The following is a 16,528-nucleotide window of genomic DNA, read 5'->3' as shown; positions in this document are numbered from 1 at the left end:
TTAATTGTATGGAAAACCCATCCACATTGTATTGTTCCTTCTCCTATTGCTATATTTCTAGAGAGTGTTATAGGAAGAGGTTAGCATTTGATTAAGTGCTTTTCATTTATATAGTCTCTTTTTTTGTGGTACTCTGTGGTACTCTGGGCAGGTGTTTACTCTGTCCATTTTAAAGATGTGAAAACTGAGGTCTAGAGAGATTAAGTCCATGGGAGAGCTCAGAACAAAGCCCAAATACACCTGCTTTTTCACCATAACATTTCCTCCTTATAAATAGAAATCATCTGGCAGATGAATATACAGAACATATTATAGGTAACAGTTTGCCTCTCAACTCCTGAATTTAAATGACATATATCCCAAAAAGAACAGTCCATTGGTTCATTTCTAATCCTATAAGACATCTCATGGAACCCATCATCCAATGGTCTCATCTAGATACTTACTCATAAAATGTGGTCCATCCATTTTCATTGCTTTTAGTTGCTAGAAGGCCAGAGCTACCATGATAGGTCATCATGGCCAACTCATGTCCTTGTGTGGTCAAGCTTCTGAGCGCACTGTTGATGCCTATGGTCACCCAGTATACCTGGCCATTGGGGACCACCAGCCAGAGGGGCATGCCAGAAGAATCTCTGCGGACATCTACCATGTTGCCATTGTTATCTGTGATGCGTGTGATGTCACCATCCTCTGTGTAGGTGAAGTTGTACAGATAGTCTCCAGTGGGCAAGCTCTGTGTGTACAGGTGCCTGCCACTTGTATCAAACAGGTAGAGCTCCTGGTCAATGGGGGATGATAGCTCATACATGTTCTGGGTGTTAAGAAAAGGCTTGTTCTTCCGGATGAAGCGGATTCGGATATTCCCAAGATCGGCCACATAGAGCTCTCCATCGGCACACACAGCCAAGGAAGAGGGGGTATTCAGCTTTGCATCCTTGGCATAGCCATCATCTCCAGAGAAACAATCACAGTTGGCATCATTTTTGCAGTCACAGCCACTGGGGGCTCCAGCCACAAGTGAGATCTCCCCGCTGGTGGTGACCTGCCTGATGCGGTTGATCTTTTTCTCATCGGTCTCGGCAATGTACAGGACTCCATTGTGTGAAACAGCCAGAGCAGTGGCTGACTCCAGTGTTGCATGGATGGCCACCTTGCTCAGCAGGAAGTGGTCGATGCCTGGGACCTGGCAGTGCATGGGTCTCCCTGCGACAATGCGTACCTGGTGGTTTTCAGAGATTTGCAGGACCACATTGTTGTCGAGGACATAGAGAGAGTTGTCCATAGGGTTGATGGCTAAGTCTGTGGGCCACTCCAGGCGAACCTGAGAATGGAGACACCAACACTCAAATGATTGGCAAGATTACCCCTCCCCCCAATTACCCCACACCCTCAGAGACTCCATCAGATAACAGAATCAGAAGGAGCAAATTGCATCAAGAGGAAGGAATAGGCTCAAGGGTAGACTTTGGAATCACATAGGCCTGGGTGTTGATCCTAACTTCATCACTTAGGAGATTGAGCAATTTGTGTTGCCTCTCTGAATCTCTGTGTTCACATCTGGAAATAACAATGACACTTGTGCAGAGAACCTGATCCATAATAAGTGCTTTAGCCATGACAGCTACTATGGAAGTGGTAGGCAGGCATAGACCGGAAGCTGATGTAGTCTGGAGATTTGACAAAGATTGTTTAGGAGCAGCGGATAGGAGACATCTATGAAAGATGCTGTCTCTCAGTCTTTGAGTTTATGGACTAATAAACACGGTGTGAGGGATGTGAAGAAACCATAGTCTGGCTTAGTTGTAGACCATTGGTTCTCAAATTGGGCCCCACATTTATATTCTCTGTGAAGATTTTAGAAAACGTTGGTACTCAACTAGCAGGCTCTTCTCAAACCTTTTGATCTGTGACTGCATTTACGCAACTGTTTGCCCCTGGCCTTACTGTATAGAGCACTAAGTTTAGGAAGTGCTGTTATCCATGACAGTTTCTAGGATCTCTGAGAAGAGGCTTCCCTGGAAGGTAGCAATGGAACTTAAGGGCTTCAGTTCCAGGGCTCCACACTGAGCCTCTTCTGAGTCAGGCTCAGTGGATGTAGAGGCCAGATTGCTACATGTATCCCACTGGAAGGTATAGGAAGTGATGGAATGTCTTTTCCAAGAGGTGTAGCTGCACACTAGATGGGAATCAGGAATGCTGATGAGTATTTTCTCCATTACCCAAATACTCATCACTGAAGGTGATGATACCTTTCTACAAACCCATAACATTTGGTCTGATGTGGGGTTTATTCAAACAAGTATGAACATTTGGATAAGAAGCTCTCCTACTGCTGTCTACCAGTATATTTATCACAGCCATTTTTTTCCTTTTTGGAAATATTGGGAGTTTGATCTCAGGGCCTCACACTTGTGAGGTAGTCACTCTGTCACTGAATGCCTCCAGTGCTCCTTGTGTTGGGTTACTTTTTCTTTTTATTGTGAAAATACCGTACAGAGGGGTTACTATTACACGAGCAAGGTAATGAGTCCATTTCTTATCAAGCATTGTTGCCTCCTCCTTTGTTTTTCCTCTACCATCCCTGCCCTGCCCTCCCATCTTCATGACTACACTCCTCCCCTCCCCCTGCTCCTGGCCAAAGTTGTAAAGTTTGTTTTTCGACATAGCATCTTATACATCTCATTGTTGCAATGAGTCCACTCCACATGCCCCTCAGTAGATGAATGTATCAAGAAAATGTAGTATATATACACAATGGAATTCTATGCCTCCATCAGAAAGAATGACATTGCCCCATTTGTTAGGAAATGGAAAGTCTTGGAAAAAATTATATTAAGTGAAGTAAGCCAGGCCCAAAGAAACATAGGTCCCATGGTTTCCCTTATTTGCAATAACTAGTATATGTCTGAGACAAGCAGAAAAGGTCAGATAAGATGATGTTAGGTGAAATGAACCCCAAGATAAGCTTACACATGTTGTTTTTTTCTTTCTTGCTATTGTTTCTAACATATTTATAAGGTGATATTTTTGTTGCTTTGGGTTATTTTTTCAATGGAGTTTCTCAATGTCTATTATGTAAAAGTTGAACTTTGTAACTTGAGGGTAGGGTCAGGTGGAGAAAAAGTGGGGGAAAGTAAAAGAAGGAGTGAGACTGATCAATAAACACTTGGTACCCTTTGTCTTGTATATATGTTTATCTGAATTGAGGAAGGGAAGGGGAACAACAAAATGATGAGACAAAGGACAAAGGGTGAACCAATGCAACAATGATACTTGCAAGACAATATGTTGTAAATGAACTTTACATGTTAGGGGGGATTGGGGGAGGGAAAGTGGGAGAAAAATGAGGGAGAGGGTAACAATGTTTGACAAGAAATGTATTCATTACCTTATGTATGTAAGATCAACCTATCACCTTGACAATAAAATTAAATAAAAATATTATACTTACAACCTACTTAGGGAATTATAACCCCTTTATACAACTATTTAATAATAAAAAAGAAAAAAAAACTAGCATTCATCCCTGAAAAATAAAATAGTGTCTCAATCCTTCTACCGATAGTTCCCTATGTAGCTGGGATGACAGGCATGAACCACTATGCCCAGTTTATTGGTTGAGATGGAGTTTTCAATATGTTTTTTTGCTTGAATGGACCTTGAATTGCTAGCTTCCCTATTTTTGCTTTCATAAGGAGCTGGAACTACAGGCATGAGCTATCACACATGGCCTTATCACAGCCATTTTTAATAATGGTGAAAAGGGAATGCAACTCAAATGTTCAAAGAGAATTAGCTAAGTAAACTGTAGCCATTCATTTTGGTCTTGTGTTGCAACACTATATATGCAATCATTACAAGGGATGGTATAGACAAAGATGCGTAGTGACATGGGGGAAAATGTTTACTGTATGTTAAATAGGAAGAAGAGGTTACTGAACTGTGAAGACTGTATGATACCAATTAGAGCAAAGATACAGGAAATGAGATGCTATGGATAGAGAAAGGAAAAGCTTGAAGGATGTCCATCAAAATATTAACCATATTGGGATCAAAGATGATTTTAGTATTCTTCTTTGTGATTTAAAATTATATATATATATATATATATATAAATATATAAAAGAAACCCAAGCTAGATGCCAGTGGCCCATGCTTGTAATCCCAGTTACTTAGAAGGCTGATGTGAAGATCACAATTTCAGGCCAGCATGACTCCATCTCAATGGAAGAAATTTAATGTGGTGACACACACTTGCCATCTTAGCTATAGTGGAAAGCAAAAAATAGAATTGATTCCAGGGTGGAAAGTGAGACCCTATCCTATCTCAAACATAATCAGTGCAAAAAAGGGCTTGTAGGCATGTCTAAGTGGAAGAGTGCCTATCTAGTAAGTACAGGCCATAAATTCAAATCCCAGTACTACCAGCAAGAGAAGAAAGAAAGGAGATAGAAGAGGGAAAGAGAGAGAGAGATCCAATAAAGTATACAAACAGGTGGTATGGTCATTGCCTCTGTCCTCATTGTCCAATGCTATTCTGTATTCTCAGATGTGCACACTTAGTTATTCAGAGCCATTACTCTGGCCAGGTCCTAGTGGCTCACCCTTGTAATCCTAGCTACTCAGAAGGCTGAGATCTGAGGATTGCGGTTTGAAATTAGCCCCGGAAAGAAAGTCTGTGAGACTCACCTCCAATCAGCCACCAAAACCTTGGAAGTAGAGCTATGGCTCAAGTGGTAGAGTACTAGTCTTGGGCAAAAAAACTCAGGGTCAGCAGATCCAGAGTTCAAGCCCCAGGACCAATGTGCATGTTCATGCACACACACACACATACAGCCATCAGTCTTCAGGCCCTACCTCCCAGTGCCTCACCCCAGCCCAGTCCCTGTCTGTCTGCAGAGAAAAGGAGTGGCAGATGCTGCCGAGGGCCACCACCAGGCTGCTGCTCACATGTCAAGTGCTCTTGAGAGCACAGCCCTGCAGTTTTCTGCTGCATCAAGAACACAGCTTGCTCTAAAGTGACAGGAGAATTTTCAATTTCTTAAAACCCATTTCTTGTCAACATGGGCCACTAAATATTTAATGCCCTCTTGGTCCTGTGGCACCTTGGGAACCTACTTGTGGAGACCTTTCTGCCTGTCATTATGATGAAAAGATGCTCTCCTCCCCCATGAGTGGGGGTAAGGAGAGGGAGGGGAGGGAGTCAGCGGAGGGAGAGGAAAAGAGGAGGAAATTAACTGTAAGCTCTTCCTATACCAGCTCACACCACAGTGGGTGGAAGTGCCTGGGAATAGAAAAAGGCACCTACAGTGATCATCCTTTTGTGGCTTCATTTCCCATCTTCATTACTCATGCCACCCTCCAGCTTCCAGGTCTGAGGGACCTGGTGTGGGCCAAGATGTCCTCCTGAGCATCTTGTACCTTCACTCTGAGCTGAGGACCTTGCCACAGAGTTTCATTGTCATATGAAGGAGTGAATGAATGAGTGAATGAATAGCCGGTTGGTCACTGCACTTCCATGGTCACTAAAAGTGTCTTCTTACTCAAGTTTCTTAAACATTGAACTTCCTTTTCTATATGTAAAAGGGAAGAATACACCCGACATAGAGTAATTGTGAGGATCCAATAGGTCAATGTATTAGGCAGTTTTTGGTAGATTTTAAGAGAATTAACTTTCACATCCTATTACCAGGTGCCTGGCACCGTGCTAGGGGATTTGGTACCTAATTTCATTTTAAAAATCATTTCAGCATCACTCATGGAGCCCAGTGCAGGGCTCTGCACCCACACATGCATTTTCTTCAACCCAATCTCAGTTCCCTCCTTTCTAACAGCTACCCTGTCACTATGTATGTAAATATGTATATAAATAAGAAATGCAATGGCCTTCTCATCTCTGTCTACATTTCTAACACAGTGGGTTTTTATGCTGGCCCCAAAGTACAGAGGTGGACTCTGCCTACGGTGGCCATACTTGCTGAGCTGGGAACTAATCTACAATCCTTCACAGGTAGTAACTTTTCTACTTGAGTCTTCTCTTTTCCAATCTGGTCTTTGTCTCCTCTCAGAGAAGAAGGTCCAAGTTCCTTAGCTGTCCATTTGGATTCTTGTCTCCTAGCTGGGTTCTCTCTCTCTCTTTTTCTCTCTCTCTCTCCCTCTCTCCCTCTCTGTCTGTCTGTCTGTCTGTCTGTCTGTCTGTCTGTCTGTCTGTCTGTCTGTCTCTCTCTCTCTCTCTCTCTGTCTCTCTCTCTCTCTCGTTTTCCTCCCTATTGGCTAGAGGACAGCAAAGTAGGTGGGTATTGATAACAAAGGAAACTCTTGAGAACTAAAGCCAGTGCCCTCATGCCTATATGTGTATGCAAAAACATATGCCTGTGTTGGAGAGTTTTTTTTTTAAAGTCTTATGCTTAGATTCACTGAATGTAGTGAGAACCAGGGATATAAAGATTTTAGTCCAGGAGTTCTGAATCTGAGTGTGACTTTTTGTCGTTTTTTCCTTTCCAATCTATGCCAGCTGTCTTCCAAGCCTTTGATCTGATTGCTTGGCAGTAACTCTTCCTAAGGTTAAACAATTTTCCAATGTGTGGATTGAAAATGTTCAGCACTCCGAGCTGGCTGGTTGAGGGCCCATTTTGAGAACTGAAAATTCTTGTTGTATGCACATCTTCTTAGGCCATGGCGGCTTCCTGATGGGGTAATTCCAGCTTGCTCACAGACTGGAGTGGGAGAAATCGAGCCAGCAAGGCAGGAAGCCTGCCAAATTGCACAGACAAGTGGCAGAGAACAGATTCCACTCTGGAGTGCAGCATCACAGTAGTTGGCACAGAAGGCAACAGTACCAGCTTCCAATGGAGCTGTGACACGGGTTGCTGGCAATGCCAGCATCAAGCCACGGGGCTTTGGGGGAAGGAACTCAACAATCTGTGTGGGTATCAAAGGCAGGCATGGCAAGTGAGGCTGGGAGCAAGGGCCACAGTCAGCCTCCTTATTTCTGATGATCTGATGGATACTCACTGATTGAGCATACACCAAGACCTACCAATGAGGACTCATGACTTGCTAAGCCATTACAGTATGTATAACAGCCATGCTGGATAGATAAACCATTTACCATGTCTCTCTCAGGTCTCTCCTGAGTTCCTGGTGCCCTAGCTATCAAGATCGAAACTCCCTGGTGGAGTATGAGGTCCTTCCCTAACTGGCTCCAGGCTTTGCTCTTTGTTTCAACTCTTCCACTTCCTTCTAAACACCCTGCACTCTGACAATCAACTCTTCCATATTCTTTGAATGTACCAGGCCCAGTCACATCTTTGTGCTTTTGCACAAGTATGTACATGTATGAAATGCTTCCTTTTGTTCTCTTTTTTTTTTGCTATCCAGAAAACCCTATTTTAATTTCCAAATCTGAACACAGGTCATCACCTCCCTTGAGAAAGTAGGTCCTACAATGACTGCTTATTCTGAAGTGCTTAGCAGTGAGTGCCAGGAACTTTCCATGCATTGTCACATGTATTCTCAAGGCCATACTGCAATGCTGATGTGAATTATGTCCATCTTTCAATTATGAAAAGTGAGGCTCAAAAGACTTCACAAACCTGTGTAAAGTCACTGTGATAGTGAGTGGCAAAACAGGATTCTATGTATCTATGTATCTACCTATCTATCTATGCATGCTCCCAGCATGCACTGGAATCCTAGTAATGGTCAAGGGAATGACAGGCTGAATTCCTTTCTTATGTAACTTGTGGTATAAAAAGAGAACACACAGAAGGATGCTGGTGGCTCAGGCCTCTAATCCTAGCCACTCAAGGCACACAGGCAGTCTGGGCAGGAAAGTCCATGAGACTCTTATCTCCAATTAGCCACTAGAAAACTGGAAGTGGCGCTATAGCTCAAGTGGTAGAGTGTTAGCCTTGAGCTAAAGAGCTGAGGGACAGTGCCCAGGCCCAGAGTTCAAGCCCCATCACACACAAAATAAAAGAACATGTAACATTCAGGTGCCTACACACATGACCAAAGTGGAAGTTCAGGGAGCTGTGGATGTAAATTCCCATCATGTAAAGGTCTGTCCATCCTACTCTGCTGACTCTGGGCAGAATTTTTCCCTGTCCCCCGAGCCTCCGCTTTGATCACACCCTTGTGACTGGATCCTTGGGACAGAGCATGTGTATGTGGGGTAGTTCATTTCTTTTCTTTACCACAGGCCCTGCCCCCAAGTAGGCCCCCCTAAAAATATTGTCCATTGCCAAGAAGGCTGGCTGAGGGCAGATGAGAGGAAGAATGCATTGGCTCAGGGCTAAGCAGACAAAGCCCTACCTGAGAAATATCCATGACAGAGTCACAACTGAGTGGCCGGGCCGAGGTAAGGTCATTGGAACCCAGCAGAGTAGAGATGATCCCATTCTGGTCAACACGTCTGATCATGGTTCCATCGACGAAGTAAATCAGCCCAAACTTGTCCACTGTAATGCCTAGGGTAGAGGAGCCCAAATAGGAATCCAGCATTAGATATGAAAACAATGGACGCATTCGGAAGTCTTGTGACTTGACAAAGCACTTCCTGGCATGATGTGATCAAATCCTCCTGTAGCATTTTAGTCTCTCACAAACTCCGTGCATGTGTTAGGCAAATACTCTAGCACTGATTCATACCTAAAACTTTCCATTCCTTTTTAAAGATGAGATGAGACTCAGAGATTTTTTTATTTGCAATGTTAGGGATTGATCCTAGGACTTTGTACGTAGAGGACAAGTGCTCTACCATACCACTGAGCTATGAACAAAAGCTTTGGGTTACTTATTCACAGCACAGATTAGAACCCAGGTTCTCAGATTCTGCACCCCCCCAGTACTGAATCAATCTATTTCTGAAGCTCTGCAAATATAATAATCAAATCTTCTTTTTGGTAACTATTTTTACCCCTAGACATTTAAGTTTCCCCTTTACATCCTTCAAGTTTTTCTATCCTTATTACGTTAGTCTCGTTGGTCATTAGGAAAGTGTACAGTCTGAAAAGGATCCTATGGCTTTGTACAGAGAACATTGTTGGATTTAATGTCTAAGGAAAGCACACTGCAGATTTGTGTGAGGGTTATTACTCAGGATCCTCCTCTGTTAACTTTCTCTCTTGCCCACCTTGTGTGACCTTGGGGCCAGTAAGTCACTAGACATCTCTACATTTGTTTTCTCAGTTGTCAAATGAAGGGATTGTTCTCAGTCTGTATTTCTCTTGGACATGTGTGAGAACTCCCTGTGGAGTTGGCTGCAGTGCACCCTCAAGTGGAGACTGAATAGTTATCTGCACTTCTGATGAGTATCTGAGGTGACAATGACACAAAACACAGTCTGAGGGCTCCTCCATGAGACTGGTACCTTCTGGCCAGTGATGTAGACTGGATATATTTATTTATACTTATTATTTATTTATTTATTTATTTATTTACCACATAGCCACTTGGTCTCACTCCTGGGGAATATTAATTTATGGGATGACTGTTAGCAATGTCCAATTTTAAACTTTATGGGTGATGCTGTTTTACCTTTCTGTGATCATTATCCATGACTGCAGGTGTCAGACACATTCCTGACAATCTATGAACTCTTGGGGATCCTCCTGTCCCCAAGATACACCTGCCAGGGGAGCCAGACCAACAAGGGGAGGCACAGGACTGAGTCAGAATGATGTGGAGTGCCACAGGGACAGACAGATGCAGGATGATGGTGATATAAAGGAAAGCCTGTTCACCTATGCTCGATTCCATTTTTCTCCAGGGCAGGCATAGGAGAAAGGGTCAGACAAGGCTTACCGGGTGGATATGCTTGAGCAATGATGTTTGTCATTTGTGTTAGCTCAGGTAGCTACTTCACTGCTACGTCTCAATGTCCTCATTAATAAATGGGAATAATACTGACATTCCATAATCATTAGCTTTCCATAAACATTAATGCCTTCGAATTATGAGAAAATGCTGGCACTTTGTGGGCTTGGAAGTCCTTACTCTTGGGTTCTTGTGCCTCTTTTTGGCAAACAGGGTGGGTTAAGACCCCTTGAGGCCTTGAAGTGATAATCCTAGGAGAACTCTGCTTGTTCTTACCATTCTTCCTTAGGCTAGGCAGCTGCCAAGGATTTCACACAGAGAACAAGGCGGCCTGGAGGCCTGGAGCCTTTCCTGTGGCTCTGCCTAGAATGTCAATTAATTTCATTCTTTAAGCACCAGCACAGGAGTTTTCTTGAGTGCCTGGCCATGCCCCATCTCTCTCCCATCTGCCATGACTGATGAGTGTTCTATGAACAATTGGGTTTCTTGTTTACAAAGTTGGCTGCACATGCTAATAGAAGTGATCTGTCCCCTGATTAATTGCTTCATTTTTTCCTCCTTTTGTTGTGCTAAATAGATGGACATCTTTTCTCCTCCCTATTGAAAAGTGTCTGCATATTGTGGCACCCTTGTCATTTCTATCTGGGTTAATTACAGGCTTTTGGGCAATTGCTCTGCCACGCCATCTGTGTGTGTGTGTGTGTGTGTGTGTGTGTGTGTGTGTGTGTGTGTGTGTGTGTCGGGGGGAGGGAAGAACATGCATGCATGCATATCCACTGAGAAATGTCTGGAGAGAACAAACCCTTTCAGGAAAAAAATAACCTTTAACGTTAAGAGAGTGGGGTGTTGTAGTTACAAGGGGCCTTGACAATCATTTAATCCATCTGCTTATTTACTAATGAAGAAACTGAGGTCCACAAGAAAGGTTCTGGAGACACCAAGGAGCAGAGAAAAACAATAATATGATATCCCTAAGCACAAGCCCAGTGTTCTCTCCACTCTCCAATGTTCATTCAGTATTAGGAGGGAGATTAATCACTGATGACATAATATTTTACCCCACACAGATACTACCTGAGTACTCTAGACATGTGCAAGACTATGCTATGACGTTATGACACATAATGCACTGTGATAGGATGTGTTGTGTTATGATCTAACAATGCCAAAAGGGGTGCTCATCTATGCAATGTTTACTATGTGCCTGTCACTACTGTACAAGGCATTTACATTCCTGATCATGTCTGCACTTTACCCTTGTAGTCTCTCTATTACATAGATGAGGAAAATGAGGCTCAATGAGGTTAAGCAACTTGCTCATAGTCACCCAGCTGCTAGAGAGCAAAGACTAAGTCGACTGCTTAGATTTGAAACTGGGCCTTGGAATCTGGCCTTATTTTGTAATATCACCAGTTATAGCATTTTTTACAAGATAGCATTAAGAAATACTTTAATTTTGATGCTTACAACAACCCCAGGAAGCATGTGTAGACAGCATTGTTATTCTCATTCTACTGACTGGGGCCCTGAGGCTTAGATACTTCAAATCACTGGCTCTAAGACTCAAAGCACAGTAAGCACTCTACTGAAGGATGTCTGTTGATAATGATGGCTTATCCTCTAACAAGCCTTTCAAGTCTCCAACACTCACAAGCCCCAGGCCCAGCTCTTTCTTCTTACATGTCAGAGAGCACGTCTCCTCTCCTCCCTATCAGAGTGGCTCCCATCCAAGTCTTACTTATTCTGCTACAATGAACTCATCTGTGCAATCACGGGGCTCGGTGCACTCAGTAAATGCTTGATGAATAATTGAATGGAAAAATCTTGAATATGGGGATTTACAGGTTCAACTTTTGGAAGGACTCAAAAATTAAAACCTATGGCCAATCCATCCTATAGGACATGAACATAAGGATGATTTCCTACAAATTTTTGTATAGCAATGATATGAGAAACAGTTTGCCCAATAATAGGGGATTGAAAAATAAATGATAAGCCATTCACTTGATAGAATATTACAAAGCCATTAAAAATGAATTCATTGAACAAAAATGAGTCCACAGAAGAGTATTTAATGTCATGGAGAAGAATTTGTGATTTATGTTACTAAAATGGTTTTTCTTAATTTAAATGTGATATCATTTAAAGTTTTTTTTTTAGCCAGTACTGAGGTTTGAACTCAGTCTTGTGTTCTTGCTTGGCTATTTTGTTCAAGCTGACAGTATACCACTTGAGCCACCCCTCCATGTGTGGTTTTTTTGCTCATTTATTGGAGATAAACGTCTTTTGGAGTTGTCTGTCTGGGGTGGCTTTGAACCATGATCTTCAGAACCGAGCCTCTTGGAGTATCTAGGTTTACAGATATGAGCAACCAGTACCTGGCTTTGGTTGTTTAAGACATTACTAACTAACATTTTGAAAACAGGCTAGAAGGAAAGACAGACCTTGTTAACTAAATTATTTCTGTCATATTTCTGAATATTTCTTTCAATTCTACCTTTCCCTCCCACCTTTTTTGGCATTTTCCAAAATTTTTGTCATGATAAATGTCTGGGTCTTTGGTAAGTAATAATAAAAATCCCAATAAATGCTATTCACAGTGTTTACTAGCAAGGCCTTACCCCTGGGATTGGTAAGCGTGGCTTCTGTAGCCTTCCCACCATCTCCACAGCGAGTGTCATCAAAGGGGAGGCACTGGTCACCAGTCCCTGCCACCACCTCTGAGTTCTTGACCACGTCCTTCACCACCATGGTTGACTTGATCCTAAAGACACGCCGACTGTTGGTGTCAGAAAGGAAGACAGCCCCGCTCATGGGGTCAGTGGTCAGGTAGTATTTATGGGCTGGACTGTGACTGGAAAACAGAGACATGGCAAGTGGTGAGAATTTTTCTTCTCTTCTACTTGGTAGTTACAGATGCACAACTTGGTCCCTGGCCCTTTGAAATCAAACACAAATCTCTTCTGGAATGGTATCTATTTTGGGTGATGCCCCCTCCCCCCACAACTTTTTGTGAGCAGAGGAGTTGGCAGAATTATCTATTCTACCCAACTACTAATACATAATCTTCCTCGACAATAACTGCCTGATTTAGGTGGCTAAATATTAGCTAAATACACATTTTCTTTCAGTTATTTTTGTACTGGTACTGAGGCTTGAACTCAGGGCCTTATACTCTCACTTAGCATTTTTATGCTCAGGGTTGGTGCTTTTCCATTTGAGTCACAACTTCTTTTCTGACTTATTTTCGCTGGTTAATTGGAGATAAGAATTTTCTGCCCAGGTTGACTTCAAAACAGGATCCTTAGGTCTCAGTTTCCTGAGTAGTTGGGATTACAAGCATGAGCCACCAGTGCCTAGCAATACACATTTTAAGAAAAAAAAATTTACCCAGGAGAGTTGTCATATTGACCTATTAACTCAAGCTAAAAACATAGAAGTACTTGACTTTAAAAACATCAAGACACAAGTCCTTCTCCAGAGGATTTTTATAGCACTCCCACCCTCATCCTGGGACCAATGATAAGACACTTAGTATTTCTCCATTTTGTACTCATGTTGAATTCATCAGAAGCCCAGAACTTGCCTTTTTGTAATCAGATATAAATGAGTTGGGACACCTTACAGCAATGATCAACAAAGCCTAAGGAAAAACAGATTGTTGGAAGAGGGCTAATAGAGGTCATTTCGAGAAAACAGTCCACAAAGACTGACTGCAGGTGACAAAGGAAGGAGACGTGAGACTGTGCGGAGGTATTAAGGAGACAGAGCACCACCTCTGGTCATGAGGTGGGGAAAATGTGGGAGATCAGAGCAGTCTGAATTTCAAGTTGAGCTCTAACAGTCTTGGTTCTGAAATTTGGGTATGTTACGTGGACCCCCTGAGCAACAAGTTGTCCTCATCTACAAAATGGGAATGTTAACAGCTACTCTGTGTGTCCCTGGAGAAAATAAATCATAAATGCCCAGTATTAAACACAGTGCATGACACATAGGAGGTGTTTAGTCATCATAATTACTATTTTAACTGTTAGTCATTGTATCTGTTTTTGCGTATCGAAGAAGCTACACAATGGGTACCAGTATCCCATGATACTGATGTACAATATTCCAAGTTCAGAGCAAAGTGGAGTTGGAATCAACACTTCTGAGAAGCTAATTTACAGTCTCAGTGGGTGGCCTGATAATTCGCTGGCTCCTCAAATTGCATTTCAATATTTCACATTTACCAGATATATACGTTTTAGGGCCAGTTGATGAACAGAATTTTATTTTACAGACTGATGTTTTCTGAAGACCAGGACACCATATGCTTTTAGGGGGTCTTCGTCCCTGAGAAACTTCATCTGGCCCAATGATTCTTGTCATTATAAATGTCCCTTACACAGTATCCTCAGGATGTGGCCATATATGAAAGAACCAGACATCCAGACCCTAAGACTTTTCCTTCATTTTCTCTCCGTGAGTACAAGTAACAAGTTCAGCATTTCTCCAGTGGCCTTACTGCAGTCCCATTGCTTCCTTCTGAAGTCAAGGGCAAAGCTCTGCCTGTAGCCTAGGTCTTTTTTAGATTAGTCTTCCTGATCAAATCCAAACACCAATTTGTCATTTCCATGGTTCCTTCTAGGACTCTTGTCTTTCACAGGAAGTGCAGACTCCCCAGCCCAGTAGCACTCAAGGCTCTTCATGTCGGACTGCTCCATCTTTCTCATTCCTCATCAATAAATACCCTACATCCACAACACCTGCAACATGTACCTTGCTGTGTGCCCTCAGGCCTGCCTGCCCCTGATGTTCCTGTTTGTCCCCTTCTCTTTTATATGTATTCTTCGGTCCAAATGATCACTTTTCTGGCAAACATTCCTGACTTTCTTTTCTGTGCATTGAAATCAGAGCACTAGTATTACAGAACACTTACTATAACATCATGGCTTTTTTCCTTTTCCTCCCACGGTCTCTCCTCCCTCCCCCTCACATTCCCCCTCCCTCTCTCCCTTTCCCTCCCCTCTTCTCTCTCAACCTTAGGGAAGACACTAGACTAGCCATTGTTATGCTTCTAATATTCAGCTTATTATCTTCCAGTCCACCAGAATCGCTGTTTTAACTAGGTGGTATCTTCATTTTCAGCTTATTTAGGTGGTATTTAGATGGAAATGACTTAACTTTTCTTTTACTTCACAGTTAGGGGTTAGTGGTAACAATCCCCAATATTGGACATGTCCCCTGGGATCTATCCTGTATTGTAGCACAAATTTATTTCTCCCCCATTCTGGCTAGATAAAATCCAGTGACCTCAGACCTTGCTCTGTAATGCTGAACCAGCCACAGCTTTCTGCCTCCCTCGACAGCTGGGAGGCAAGGTGGCTATTTCATTTCCTTGTGCATCACTCACGATGAGCTGGTGCTATCTACCTTGGCAGGAAGTGGTCCTCAAGGGAGAATGGTGAAGGCCCTGTCCACTTAGATTAGCCCCTTGACTTTCCAGTTCAGATCACCCTATACTTCCCTGGAGAAGTGTCATTTGCATGGAATTTCTCAGGTGGGTGAATTCCAGGACTTGGCAGGATTGCTCCACAGTCTACAAACATCATGGCTGCATTTTTTTTTGAGTGCTCAGGAACACATTTGTGGTCAGTTCATCACAGGGAAAATCACATTAGCTTTGAACCTAGAAGATAAGTGTTCTAATTGGGGCGGGCCACCTAAGTAGTTTAGATCCCTCAGCTGTCAGGGAGGAAAGCCCTGCTTGCCTTTGCAAATCGGCAATGTCATTAGGATCACAGAGAATTATTCACAGCCCTTTCTGGTTTGTGGTGCTCTTTGGACATTTCACAGTTCATTTCTTCCTTGTGCCACCTGGAACAGGAGCTATACCTGGATATGAGCCACCCACCAGGACCTCCGGAGGCTGCAACACCTCCAGTTCTTGAAACAAGCTTCAGAGAGGCCAACCACGGATAGGGGCGGATTCTGTCCCACACTCTGCACTAACCCTTGGCATGCATGGCTCCATTTCCTCACCACTCTCATGTAAAGTAAATACTGTTTTTTATTCTTTCAGAAAAATGAGATGAGAGGTGAATCGACTTGACTACGGTCATCATCCCCTAAGACAGTTTCAACCCAAATCAGCTGGGCTCCTAAGTCTGTGTTCTTTCTACCTCGCTGCTGCTCAGGGCCTAGAAAGCTCTGCTGCCCTTATCCACCTGGGAACACTCACCCATCTCTGGATATTCAGTGTGTGCATCATCTTCTCTGTAATGAGTGGAGCTGGTCACAGAATTGGATCATGGCCCTATTTCTAGTGTTTGGTGCAAAAGTCCTTGGGGACCCACCTTCTTTTTCTGTTCTAGCTCTACAAATATAACTTTGACCTCTCTGGAAGTGACACAAAAATCATAGAGATCTCTGGAGCACCAGTCTTATGTTAATGAACAAAAATCAGATCTCACGCTACCCTTATTTTGGAAGAGGTAGGGGGAGTTCCTAGTGGGCTGAGAGTTCCAAAAATTCTTATTACTCATCTGAAGTAATTAGTTGAACAGGTACTGATTTTTAAAAATACTATAGTGAACAGATTTGGTACTTAAATATATTTCAATATGAATCAGAACTACTTCCTTAATATAGCATTTTTATGCTCCCAAGGAATGTTTAATAAAAGAGGATATGAAGTAAAAAAAAAAACAAACCCCAAACTTCGTGG

The 16,528-nt window shown here is 42.8% G+C and overlaps 1 protein-coding gene across 12 annotated transcripts in view; it reads right to left on the bottom strand.

Annotated features, from left to right (window-relative positions):
- Tenm4 (teneurin transmembrane protein 4) overlaps positions 1-16,528 on the bottom strand; it is an 805,909-nt gene that overhangs the window by 37,036 nt on the left and 752,345 nt on the right. For all 12 annotated transcript variants that reach the window (XM_070034906.1, XM_070034904.1, XM_070034908.1 and 9 more), the window contains 3 exons: positions 12,444-12,676; positions 8,320-8,474; positions 447-1,324 (listed from right to left, as the gene is read on the bottom strand). In XM_070034906.1, coding sequence (XP_069891007.1) covers positions 447-1,324; positions 8,320-8,474; positions 12,444-12,676 — 1,266 coding nt within the window. The remainder of the gene's footprint in view (positions 1-446; positions 1,325-8,319; positions 8,475-12,443; positions 12,677-16,528) is intronic.

The sequence above is a fragment of the Dipodomys merriami genome, unplaced genomic scaffold (genome assembly GCF_024711535.1).
Source record: "Dipodomys merriami isolate MVZ:Mamm:240054 unplaced genomic scaffold, mDipMer1.0.p SCAF_25, whole genome shotgun sequence".
Classification (NCBI taxonomy): domain Eukaryota; kingdom Metazoa; phylum Chordata; class Mammalia; order Rodentia; family Heteromyidae; genus Dipodomys; species Dipodomys merriami.
Note: the sequence above shows the minus strand (reverse complement) of the source record. Positions and strands in the feature narration are given on the sequence as shown.